The 12,660-nt window shown below is 42.9% G+C and overlaps 2 protein-coding genes across 2 annotated transcripts in view; one reads left to right on the top strand and one right to left on the bottom strand. All coding sequences in view use genetic code 11, as the record gives it.

Annotated features, from left to right (window-relative positions):
* The window catches only part of EGR_03364 (SWI/SNF-related matrix-associated actin-dependent regulator of chromatin subfamily D member), a gene marked incomplete at both ends in the record, with an annotated part of 3,504 nt that extends 202 nt beyond the window's left edge, over positions 1-3,302 (bottom strand). The window contains 9 exons of the mRNA XM_024492613.1: positions 350-577; positions 853-933; positions 1,257-1,464; positions 1,531-1,697; positions 1,983-2,153; positions 2,307-2,447; positions 2,528-2,693; positions 2,836-2,941; positions 3,266-3,302. Of these exons, the coding sequence (XP_024353014.1) occupies positions 350-577; positions 853-933; positions 1,257-1,464; positions 1,531-1,697; positions 1,983-2,153; positions 2,307-2,447; positions 2,528-2,693; positions 2,836-2,941; positions 3,266-3,302 (1,305 nt within the window). The remainder of the gene's footprint in view (positions 1-349; positions 578-852; positions 934-1,256; positions 1,465-1,530; positions 1,698-1,982; positions 2,154-2,306; positions 2,448-2,527; positions 2,694-2,835; positions 2,942-3,265) is intronic.
* A 272-nt stretch (positions 3,303-3,574) lies between these two features.
* Positions 3,575-9,428, top strand: EGR_03363 (COBW domain-containing protein; the record flags this gene model as incomplete). The annotated part of the gene is made up of 19 exons (XM_024492612.1): positions 3,575-3,731; positions 3,764-4,187; positions 4,217-4,307; positions 4,405-4,472; positions 4,616-4,660; positions 4,704-4,761; positions 4,805-4,939; positions 5,170-5,302; positions 5,487-5,512; positions 5,790-5,908; positions 6,708-6,798; positions 6,845-6,908; positions 6,943-7,038; positions 7,076-7,308; positions 7,357-7,445; positions 7,519-7,600; positions 7,643-7,714; positions 8,426-8,603; positions 9,265-9,428. 19 exons carry the CDS (start codon positions 3,575-3,577, stop codon positions 9,426-9,428), a joined length of 2,325 nt encoding a protein of 774 aa, XP_024353013.1.
* Between the last annotated feature and the right edge of the window lie 3,232 nt (positions 9,429-12,660).

Raw genomic sequence — 12,660 nt, 5'->3', positions numbered from 1 at the left:
AAGAATAGGCTTGAAGTGAAATGCCCCTAAAATAACGGCCACGGTGAAAGCGAATGAAGGGGAACCGAAGTATGCACCCAGTAAAAATTTGGCAATAGGATGAATATTACGCATCACCGATATCGCCTTTTCAGTGAATGTTACAAATCCTATTAGGCCATATCAGCAATAGCCACCATTCGCTGAGTACATTTGAGTCATTTACCTCCTCAATGTCTGCAAGAGCCCTTACAGACTTGACAGAGACCCAGTACAATGGTCGTGTCAGTCGAACGAGCAGTGGAGAGACAGAGCATAGAGCACGAAATGAAGAGGGTAAAAAGGGATTTCAGATGGAAAGGAGACAAACCCTGTTGTAGAGGTAGCGCTTCACGGCTTCGTACACCCACGAGGCGTCGTAAAAGTCCGCGTGGCGTTCCTGCTCCGGATGCCCAGGTGTTGCGTCCGTCATCTGCTGCAGGTCATGCGACTGGCTCGCCAGCCACCGCGTTATGAACGTGTGCGGGTCCTGACTGAACTCCAAGTAGAACTCGCGATGCACCTTCATCTGGTTTATCTGCTCCACCAACTCGTGGATCTAAATGGTAAAGAAGGTAAACAATAGCTGATCTAGCGCCTCGCCTTCTAGTGCTACCTCTACATGACTCTCTTAGCTTGTTGAAGCTTGGAAATGTGTACTCATTACAATAATCATTCGAAATAGTTGTGATCTACATACTCCTCACTGCGAGTGCAATCTATGAACATAAGAATACACACACGCTAAAGCCAGTGAAGGTAAAAGATTCCCATGCCATCTGCCTTGCTTAAAATATGCGATTTAAACCACCATCGATGCATAGAATGGCTTACCTTGTTGTCAATAGCCATCAGCTCCTGGTTTGATTGAGTATTTTGAAGATAGTTTTGCACCATTGACTTATACACATCATCCTGTAAATGGAGGAGAGATAAGTAGGGTTGAGTGAGGACAAGACTGCAAAAAAGCCTGCACGCTAAGAAACGGAGTGGGGAGCAACGATTGAGACTCGGGCAGAAACACATCAGCGAAATCTGAACGAGCAGATTCCAATACCAGCATGCACAAATCCCAGTACATTTACTCCATCTCATACATCGACTTAAAACACTAAAGTACCCTCTATGTCAAGACTGTCTTGTAGAAGAAAAAATTGCCCCGAAGACCAAAACAACAACAACAACTCCCATAAAGTGAAAGTTAGTTAGCTCGACTAACGACCAATGGTCCGACTTACAACTTCGACTTCTATGTCGTAGCACAGAGTCTTATTGGGATCCTCAGGATCGTTCACGATGACATGATTGATGACAATCGGGTCTGGAGCCTGCTGTAGTTGAATCAGACGGCTGGGAATCTCTGCAAAACGCATCCTAGGACATCCAAAGACCTGCTCCAGGTAGGCATCGCAGTTGATGAAATCCTTTTCGTGGGAATCTTGCAGTCTACCAAATCCCACTCCATAAGGCATACGGTACTTACAAGTGTTTAAGTAGGAAAGTCTGGGTCACCTGTGAACCTTGATGTAGTTCCAGAGAGCATAGAAGATCTGCGATCGAGTGCCCGTGTGAAGTCCGAGAATGCGAGCGAGGCGGGGATCCAGCTTGTACTGCGGTGGCTGGTAGTCCAACATCAAGAGAATTGTGCAACGCACATTGCTGTCCCCAGAGCGTTTCACCTTCGCATGAACAGAACAAATTATCCCGAAAAAAACCAAGAATCAATGATCCGACCCACAAGTACAAATAAAACACCCATTTGAGTTCAACAATTGATGCATTGAGCATAACTACAAATAACCAACTCTATAAACCGTGAAGACAGGAACAGCCGAAAGAGGGCATCAATAGAAACATGTCTAGAGGACATTCGCGTAATTTCCAGTTGCAACAAAGACCACTTGTCATTTGCCTACTGTGCTGTAAACCAATAAAACTAACTGGAATCAACATAAAATAGCTACTTGAAATCCATCAGTTTCCGTAGTTGAAGAGGTGCGATGCCATTCGACTAAGTGGTTATCCGGTCCATAGAGTTCATGATCAAGTTCAATGACTAGAGACTTGAAGAATGTGGAGAACTTGCGACGAAATCTGGTGTCAACAGTAGGAGGACCGTTCGGTTGGCCAGGTGGCTATAAAACAAAGGTAAGAGTGGGTTGTTATCAGAGTGAAGTCTCCTCAAGAATAAAGCGGATAAACATCAAATAATGTGTTTGAATGTAACAAGCGTGTATGGTCTAAGGGAGAGGGCATGAGTGATTGGTAATGGAAAACCGTGAATCCACCTTTTCCAGAAGCTGTCCCTCGACCTTCAGTTCCCAACCAGGAGGGCAACCGTCATTGACGGGCTGTCCGTCGGGACCAATGGAATCAATGTTGCCAGGTTTGAACGTGCTACTCAGCATGACTCGAAGGATGCGTTTGGTCTGAAACGTATCAAAAAGCATTACCCGTAACGACTGCAGAATAAAACGATGTGACATATATTGGCACAGGAATAGCCAACCTTGAGCGGCTGCTTCAGCGATTCCTGAAGGGTTAGTCGTTTCCGCATTAAAACTAGATCCAGCTTCTTTTCTACCTCCAGCAGTTCCATGTAGGATTCTGACTCAGGGATGATTTGACGCACAGTCTTGGTTAAAAGGCGATCAGCCATACGACGTCTTTTCTTGCTAGAACGAATTTCATCTTATTAGCTGAGAAGAATAAGGAAGCTAGACCAAGGAATGGCAGCTGATCCCATTAAAGTGACAATGATGAAGTATTGGGAGGTATATGGAAAATTACATCGAATAGCAATAAATTCAAACTCACTTAAATTGGTTCTTCCCAACTATTTGGTGCAATCGGGGATCGGATGCAACGACACGACGGCCTCCCATTTGTTGCATATTCTGACCGGGTGGTCCACGAGCAGCAGCTGAAACGCATACACTAGCTCGAATTTTAAACGTGAATGGAAAGTGTTTCAAAATCGGGTTGGGAAATGAAACTCAGTTACGGTCATTGAAACCTAAAGTCTTTCATCAGTAGGACCAAAGTCACTTCCACACTTCAAATAATGATGCTTGTGCCCATGCTTACTAATAACCCCAGTAAAAATGTCAAGACAGAATCATAACAGTTTCTCAAATTTAAGAAACACGTTGCAGCATGATTATATTGGGGAGAACCAGTTCGTTTGCATTATTACACAGTAAACTCCAAAGAACACAAATCAATACCAAAAAAAATAAGAACGTACCACTGAAAGGAGGTCGAACTGTATGTTGAAAGGACATTCCCACCAGGACAACAGGCAGACAAAGACCAAATGTGCACTGCAAGGTTATTGGTCTACGATATTCGAAGGTGATGCATGTTTTATTTATTCTCCTTAAGATTAATCCAGCTGATTAAGCTACTTCGCAGCTGTGGCACTTTTGTGAGCTATAATTAGCACTTTAGTAGCTTTGCGTAGTGTGAAAATGCTCTTGGATTTGTTCTAATCTGTTGAAACGGATGACGCTTTGCGTGGTGTAGAATGCTCTTGAGTTCGTTTCAATTGGTTGGAATGGATGGCGCAGTTGCAAACCATAGTGGCTGTCACCTGTTTTCCCTCGCACTCTGTTTGATGTCCTCTGATGATATACCATCTCTTGTTGAGGGAGACGACGGTGATGATGAGATAATAGACAAAGTTCCTGTTACTATTGTGACTGGATTTTTGGGTAATTTTTTACTTTTTGTACATATTCGTTAGGTGCGGGCAAAACAACACTAATTAACTATGTTTTAACGGCTGTGCATGGCAAAAGAATTGCTGTCATTCTGAACGATTTCGGAGAGGGATCGGCAGCAGAATCTACAGTTGCACTGAGGGAGAATTCATGTGATTTGTTCGAGGAATGGCTGGAATTAAGGAACGGCTGCTTGTGTTGTTCCTTAAAGGACCCGGGTGTAAGGGCAATAGAAAATCTTATGAAAAATCGTGGGAAATTTGATTACATTCTGTTGGAAACAACTGGACTTGCTGATCCTGGACCCATAGGAGCCCTCTTTTGGTTAGACGAGAGTTTGTGCAGTCAGATTGCCCTAGACGGTATCGTCACTCTACTGGATGCCAAATATTGCCTTCAAACATTAAGTAATTATGATAGTTCTGAAACCGTCAATGCATGCGAAAGGTTTTTTCTCATTTCGATTAACTCTTTAGGCAAATCGCCCTGGCTGATGTCCTAGTATTAAACAAGACTGATTTGGTAACTGGTGAAGAGATGCGTTTACTTGAGGATCATTTGAGGGAAGTGCACTTATTCCTCTTGATTTTAAACCGGTTTTGGTCTACGTTCTAGCGTTGCAGCTGGTTTTTAGTCGCTAATGTTGTTTTTGATGCATTACTAGTTTGGTTTGGTTTCTTCTTACAGATTCATCAATGCCACGGCAAAACTTGTCAAAACGTCATATGCAAGGTATGTTTTTATTTTTCATCGCTTCGACTTTTTTGTTTCCATTTTACTTCTCTATCACCATTTGTTCTGGGGTTGTAGTCCTGAATGCGTAACTTTAACGGGTTAAACATTTTAAATCCATATATTTGTTTCCGCATTTTTAGAATTGACCTTTCAGAAATACTGAATCTGAATATGTATTCCTCGAGGTAGGCTACTCCTTATGCTGGTACCGAATTTCATTGCTTGCAGCACCATTTTCGATGATCTGCGTTCCTCCTTTACTCCACAGAAACCTCATCTTGATCACGTACGTCATAGTTTTTCCTTCACCTAGCTGATCCCATTTACAGGCAATTACTACTATAACCATAGAGGAGAATCTCCGGTTGGATCGCAAGAAATTTGAAGATTTTCTTGAAAAACTGCAGTGGGAGAAAAACATCCGCAACAATTCCAACGTAGTTATGGAAGTTATGCGAATAAAGGTGCTGTATTTCACGTATACTCGACATATTAAATGTTGCTGCGCATTAGACTACTTCTTGGGCGCAGATTTATCATTTAAAACGAAGTTTTTAATGATCTTTTAAGAGTCTGTTTTTCATATTGCGCATTTTAGCTCTCGATAGTTTAAAGTAATCAAAGTGCTGCGCATCTTTCACAACTAATGCTTTTGCACGGGGCAGCTGGGCTTTATTTGAATCCCTTTCCACAGGGTATTATTCATTTCACCGGTGACACTGTACCGAGCTCCGTCCAGTGCGTTAACGAGTTGTATGATATCTTCTTAATCTCATCATCAGGTGCGGAAAAGCTTGGACCGATCGGCGTGCGACTGGTCTTTATCGGTAGGTTCACTATTTATAGCAAATTTCAATAACATATTTTTGGGGGTAAGCTGGGCTAATTGGGGCTTACCTTATCAAATGTGTGCTGAGTTAGACTTGCTAACCGAAGTCTTTTCGTAGTATTTTGAATGACTTGTTCGACCATCTTTAAGCCGATACTTATGGATGTCTTCATTGATTTCAGGACGTAATTTGGATCGCTGCGTTTTGGTCAGCTACATAAGGGGATGCCAATAAGTTTTGCAACTGGTTTTGTATATTTTTATTGCTTTCCTTCAATAGTTGGTTTGAGATATCAATCGACTGGTTACGTCTTGGGGGGATTTTCACGATACCTTCGCCGGGCTAAGGCGGAAGCCAACTCGTGTCCAGGGCCTGCACTGTTCGTGCAGCTGCCAGGATTGTTTGAGTCGTGCACAGCACTCTTGGGAATTCTTCATCGTTGAAGGGTGGGAGTCCGAATGTCCAGGTTTTGGGGTCCTCTAAGGTAGTGACGGGTGCTTCAGAGCGCCAGGGTGCGGCGGGCGGGGTGCCCGTTGTGTATATGGCAAGGGACCTGGTGTTCTCGGTGGCTACGTTTGTTCCGACGGAAGCTCGTTCGTCTAAGTCAGTTGTAGCTTTGTGAAACGGTGTGCATAGGTTGTTTCTAGGGTGTGATGTTGCCCATGATGTTTAATTCATCCAGGAGGTTTGAAATAAGTTCAACTGAAGTCCAGGGACACTAATTCTGCTTGCGGGATGCCTTCAAGATTTAATTAAACAAACAGAGCTAGGACTATGCCGCAACAGAGCAGCGGACTGCTTTGCTTAAAGCAAGATATATTTTTGTCGAATTAATTCAATTTAAAGGGTCCAATTGCTGGCGCGGCTTTTTTAATTTTGTCACGAGTTATCAATTTCATGTGAGCAAAGTATGCCAGATAGGTAACAACGCTTATTTATTTAAAGACGAGTTTATGTGGATTATTCTAATTAAATCACAGGTCTGTGTTTACGCTCCAAACCTAGCTTCCGGGTCTGTACTAATTCACGCATTGGCCTAACCCCAGTTAGGAATGCGCACTTTTTCCATGTAACACGCGAGTTTGCAGTAGCTAACTCGGAGTGGCTTTTTTTACACGTACTTTCTCGCTGCTTGCCTTTCCATGCTCTTATTTGTTTGGTGTGTATTGCGTGAATCCTTCTGATGGCATTATTACTTTTGGAAATGTGCTATCGTTCTCATAAAAAGGAAATTTGTTTATGTGTACACATATCTTACTAGTAAATATGGTAACTTTGTCCCACTCTGCTCGATTTTCTGCACCGACTTTCCAGATCTAGAAGTTGGGTTTAATACATTTATCTGCTGATCTGAGCGTTATTGTCCCTATAAAATATCAACTCCCATAATGGAATATTCCAGATCAAAATCCAAGGCCGATGAATTTAAGGATAAACGTCGTCCACGTTACTTTCGTTGCCTTCTAGATGAAACTTACTTTGTAGATCGCCAGGTTTGACATTTAGCTTGTATTTTTCTCATTTTAATCCCCTTGATAGAGTCTTCTCCAGCCCCTTTTGCACTGGAACTTCAATCTCTTCACTCTCGAACGACTTACGGCTGGTTTGTTCATTTCTTACTTCCCACTTCAGGCTAGGCTTTCCTCTTCTCGCTATCGGCAAATACCTTTTCGAAAAGTCAAAATTTTTCCAGAAATTCCATCTTGATCATTTTTTGGTTGTCCGACTTCTCCGTATGTTAGTTTTTCGCTCTTTCTAGGTAGCTTTCAGGTCAAATTGAAGACTTATATCACGAGAACAATCCCTACCACAACGCACTTCACGCCGCGGATGTTACACAAGCCACCTACTGCTTGCTCAAGCGACTGCGCGTAGAGAAATCTATCTCAGCTTTTGACTTTATGTGCGCCATTTTGGCCGCCATTTGTCACGACATCGACCATCCAGGAGTAAATCAGGCATTTCTCATTAAGACCAAACAAATGCTATCCATATTTTACGAGGTTAGCATCTTTCAAGTATTCCTTTACAAATTTTTTTTGAATTTCTAGGAATCTATTCTGGAACATCATCACTCCAATGTTTGCATCTCAGTTCTCTTACAATCTCGAGTCTTTTCCGCCTTTTCTATCCGTCGATGGTATAGAATTTCCAGTCATATTGGTTGTCACTTACTTTACTTTGACAAAATAGGACATTTGTTTGCATTCTAGGGGAGCAATGAAGCATTATATGAAACGTTTGATTTTGGCTACTGATATATCCAAACAAGAGGAATATCTTGAGCAGTTGGAAGTACGTTTACAAGCTGTTATTGCTACTTATTCACTTTTCAAGAGCCTGACGGAAAGACGCTATCCCAGTGAGAATTACCTCCCCACTCATGAAGATATCACTCTTGTAATGGAGGTACTGACGTTATTTGCAATTAAGGATGAATGTGGCTATTCAAGATAATGTATCCAAAACGAGTGGCTCACCGTTATTTTTCCTGTTTTAAAGCTTTACCTTAATTCATATTTAGATATGCGATTACGTACGTACAAGTTTATTTCTGCATTGAGTCCACTATGCCTTCCTAAGGATTCCTTTTGAATACTCGATGTGACATCATCGGGAGATAAATTTCGAGTGAAAGTTATGGCGATCAAAATTATTGTGCGAAATCCCTGGTTGCAGTTTTTTACTCGATTTCCACAATTGAACGTTTGTTACTTTCTTTATTGACGGTGTGAAAATGATGCAGATAGCAGGATTTGTGTCTCATTTAGAAAACTCGCTGAAATGGCGATGAATTAAAATTACATTATTTATGTTTCCTATTATTGCGATAGCCAAATTTTGTTACTATTTCTACTTCTATGGGTTCACGAGTCTACTTATTAAATACTTTGAAGTCTGATTTGTGGTTTCTCTCGAATAATTGCACGTTGACAACCTACTTCATTCTGTAAATCGTGTCCATACCGTTCTGCTGAGTAACTTAGAGCCGAGGAATCTTCTCATATGCAGAACAGCTTTACCTTCCAGTAGAACTAAGTGATCGGAAGATTCTGTTTCTTTTCACTCTATTTTTAATCCATGGTCACGGACTCTGGATGTGCCTATCTGTCCTCACAGATGGCGATCAAGTGTGCAGATATCTCCAACCCCTGTCGGCACTGGGAGACCTGCCAGCAGTGGGCTAACTGCATCACCGAGGAGTTCTTCCAACAAGGTGATCGCGAGAGCCTCCTTGGCCTCCCCGTCATGCCACTCATGGATCGCAACAAAACCACCAAAGCCAAGGTTCAAATCGGTAAGCCGCCTTTTCTCACCTCCCTCCCTGCTTGAGTACGTGTGAACCATTATGAGCTTTCCACTGTGAGAGGTAGATAGATGGTGCCTCTATTTCACTTAAGGGCGCAGGCAAACACACTTAAAGCTACTTGATTCTTTGTGAATATGCGTGAACTCATTTTTTGATGGGTATGTCTCAAACAGCACCCCTATTAGTGATATAGATATTTGACAATCAACAAATAAATGGCAATGCTTGGCTTTTTGCTTGGGATAGTAAACTCTAGTGGTTTACCGACAGGGATGAGACTGGTTTTAACATAGTAAATTAATGTTTGTACCCAGATGCACACAGATAATAAATGGATCCAAGTTCAATACACGACAGTCACTTTATCACTAATTTGTTTAGGCTTGACAAAAAGTGTGTAAACGAGGCTCCTGTAAATGTATACACCAGTTGACAGCTCCCACAGTGATGCAAGAATAGGCCTAAACAGACGCAAATTCAGAGTGCACTCCTCTTCACTGAAAGAGGTAAAACTGTTGGAAATGTATAACCAACTTAAGCTAATCATCTGACCGATCGGTGTGGCTGATGGTCGTTCAGTCCTCGCAGAATTTGCTCTTCCTTCACCCCACTACCCTCACGTCGAGCCTCATCTTGCCCTGCGGGACAGGTTTCATCGAGTTTCAGGTGCTGCCGCTCTTTGAACAGTGGGATGCTTATGTGCGCAGCAAGTTCAGCAGGTCGCTGGTGGCGAAGTGCAAGAAGAACCTCGCCATATGGTTGGCCAGAGACGCCGCAGCCAACGAGGAGCAACGCACCAACCTGCCCTTATGAGTACCACCACCACCACCTCATCGCTTTCTTTCTTTTTTCATTTCTCAAAGCGGCTTTATTTTGCTATTTATTAGGCTTTAATAAAACCATTTTGTTCATGACCAACCCAATGAATCTTCTTGCTAAGTTTCATGGTTTGTTGTGCCACTAATTCTTTTCGTTTCGGTGTCCGTGTCCATCTTCCAAGGTGAAGCTAGGCGAAACGTGCTCTTAAACCTACCAATTTAAAGAGTCACTTGAGGCGGGCGGCGAGTCAAATGCCACAGTCTGCTTTGTGAATGGAACGCAGTTTCCAATGTATGTGGAGGAGGTGAGTGTGCTTTGTAAGTCAACAAGGTGGTCGGTTTATTCACTAGAAAAAAATTTAGCAAGTACGAGAAAGAGTACTTTAGTATTTTCCATGGTTAGGAGATGACCGAGTGGTGGCCAGCACATTGATGAATGGAGGTCAAGGTTGTCTAATTTAAAAAATGATGGGGATGTGCGAGGGGATCCAAGTAAATCCGGGACTTTGGGACATATTTTAGGGTAAACACACAGTAAGTGTTTGTCATCCGCACATATTGTGTTTTCCTCTCCCATGAAATGTCGACGCCATTTAGACAGCTTTAACATCAGTAGGAGTGGATATCCGTTGGTCCGGGTTTTACGCCTTCGTTTAGGGGAAACTTGCATACTGTTCCATACCGGTGTTGCCATTGTTGCTCGCCATCCTCAGTAACGGTGTCCGGATAGGTTTGGCCAACAGCACTTGCATCAACTATAAGCAATGCATAGATCACACTTGCCATCTACCGCTGCGCGTAGTGCCCCCGCGGTTGGATTTCCTTGTATGGGTAACAGAAAAACTAAAATTTCCGGTTTGACTTCAACTTCACTCACATGTACTAATCACACTTAATTCCCTCCTATAATCTCCGTTGCACCGTCTGATGAACCTGAAATTTTGACAAGCAGACGCTTATTTAAAGTTCCACCGGGTGGATCGCTGTGACAGCTTGAGAGACTGGAGACAAACCTGAATAAGGTAGAAATCTGCGTGTTTTACCATCCCAGGACGAATTCATTCGCTAGCCTTTTTTCCACGTGGAATATAACCTAAAATTCCTCCTTTGGACACGTATTTCCCAACTCTGATTAGGATTGTTGTTTTCAAAGTTACCTTGAACATGAGAAGCATAACCTGTGTGCCTGCACCAAGCATAAAAATTGATGCTACCGAAGCTTCCTTCGACAGTGATGAAAGCAAGTCTGTTATACCTGAGATTCCACCATTAGAGCGCATATTTTTTGGAGTGTCAGTAAGTACGCAGTCGTTGGTTCTATTTAGTCGACTTTCAAGCGAGTTCTGGGGCAGCCTCATGGCGCCACTACTATGGACGCCGTGATGATCATGCAGGTTTGGGTTTTATTACCATAGAAAATCAGTATTGAGTACTGAGATAATCATCGCGCCTAGAAGTATTTAACGCGATAAACACTTAGATTCTACGCAAAAATCGCCTAGCCTGCGTTTATTTAACATTTTTTCCGGCTCCTGTGATTGACACCACGTCCGTTCGCACGAAAAGGCGCTTTGGTTTGATGCGATCGTGTCAGCTTTGTTTATCAAAAGTTTCCCGTACAAAATTTAAAAACTTCAACGTCTTGGGAACAAATAAATTGTTTATATTGACAATCCCAAAAGCAGAAATGTTAGCATTCCAGTCACTACCTTCTAGCTAACAATTCCTTGCTTTCTTGAAATCGACCTTCTATTAAGTGTTGACCTCTCCGCATTACTGTGGCAGAACCCATCAGGAGGAGCCAGTCATGCGATCGTTTGAAATGCCTCCCCCTCATCCACCTTATTGCAAATGGACATTCCAGTTTTTCAGCGCTTGGCGGCAGGATCTGCGCTCATCCTGGCAAGTGCATCTACGCTGATTCGAATTTAAAGGAATGAGTTGACTTTTACAGCATCAGATTGTTATTTTGAATAAAAAGGGTCAACCCCGGCAAAAGAGGCATCACATGACGTGACGGCACCACGTGACGTCCCTATCTCCTCATCTGGGCTCGGTGTAGTACATGTGAGGCATCTGCTCTTTTTCAGGTCATGAAAACTAGCAACAAAAATGAGTGTAGGACGCTCCTAACGCCTTGTTGTATTTTTTTAACTGGCAAATTCGATATTGAAAGCCTAGATGGCATATGAAAGCAATAGAACATCTGGGCGGTGGCGGTGCGACTGCTCTCCAACAGTCTGGTGGCGAGCGTGCTGAAATAACACTAAGTGGGGCATCGCAGTCCTGAATTTCAAGCTAGATTACTCCCAAACCAATACTGTCGCATGGTGGATTCATTCGATATAGGACTAAGCAATTTAAGAACGGATTCACTCCTGTGATGAGGTTGCTGGAATCACTTATCGTACTTTAGTGTTTTGTTTTACTATTTCAACCTTGAGTTGGGAAGAATTTCACTGAGAACTATTAACTGTAAACAAGAACTCCAAGGGAAAAGCCAAATGGAGGGATACCCTACCCTAATTATCAACCGGAGACTAATGCTACATTGTACTTACTTGGCAAGGAGTGCTGCAAGCTTCCATGACCTAACAGCAGTGGCATTCCATCTGCGGAGACCCATTGCGTGGTACTAGTCTTCTTGCATAAATCTCATGCCAACACTCCCAAACCTTGTGGTGAGAGATAATAGTGGCATAGGTTTTCCATGTGCTCAATCTCCAACCAAACGAATAGCCGTAGGCCAAAGAACATGTTTGGGTTGCAATAGGATGCATGAAGGGCCTTGACAGCTTGTAATACATGCATGGCCCTGATTCCACTTCGACCAACTTTATACGTTTAATTTCTGTGAAGATGACCAGAATTTATAAAGGCCGTGCCAACAGCTACCTGAGGTAAAAGGTGTCTACTCCTTTAAGCCAACCTTTTAAGAAGAACGTATATTCATAACCATCGACACATGTCATTCAAAAAAGTTGCTAGATCAAACATTCCTATTGGGGATGGTCAGAATGGATGAGTTGGAGACTATGCATATTCATTCGGAGGTACCCGAAGTGAACGTAGATTAGCTAAAGGCAGAAAGCGAGGTTGTACCAAAAGAAGAACGTGGTGGTGGTGGTGGTGGTGGTGGTGGTGGTGGTGGTGGTGGTGGTGGTGGTGGTGGTGGTGGTGGTGGTGGTGGTGGTGGTGGTGGTGGTGGTGGTGGTGGTGGTGGTGGT

Source organism: Echinococcus granulosus (assembly GCF_000524195.1).
Source record: "Echinococcus granulosus chromosome Unknown EG_S00017, whole genome shotgun sequence".
In the NCBI taxonomy this organism is placed as follows: Eukaryota; Metazoa; Platyhelminthes; class Cestoda; order Cyclophyllidea; family Taeniidae; genus Echinococcus; species Echinococcus granulosus.
The sequence above is the reverse complement of the archived record's forward strand: the minus strand, read 5'-3'. Positions and strand labels throughout refer to the sequence as shown.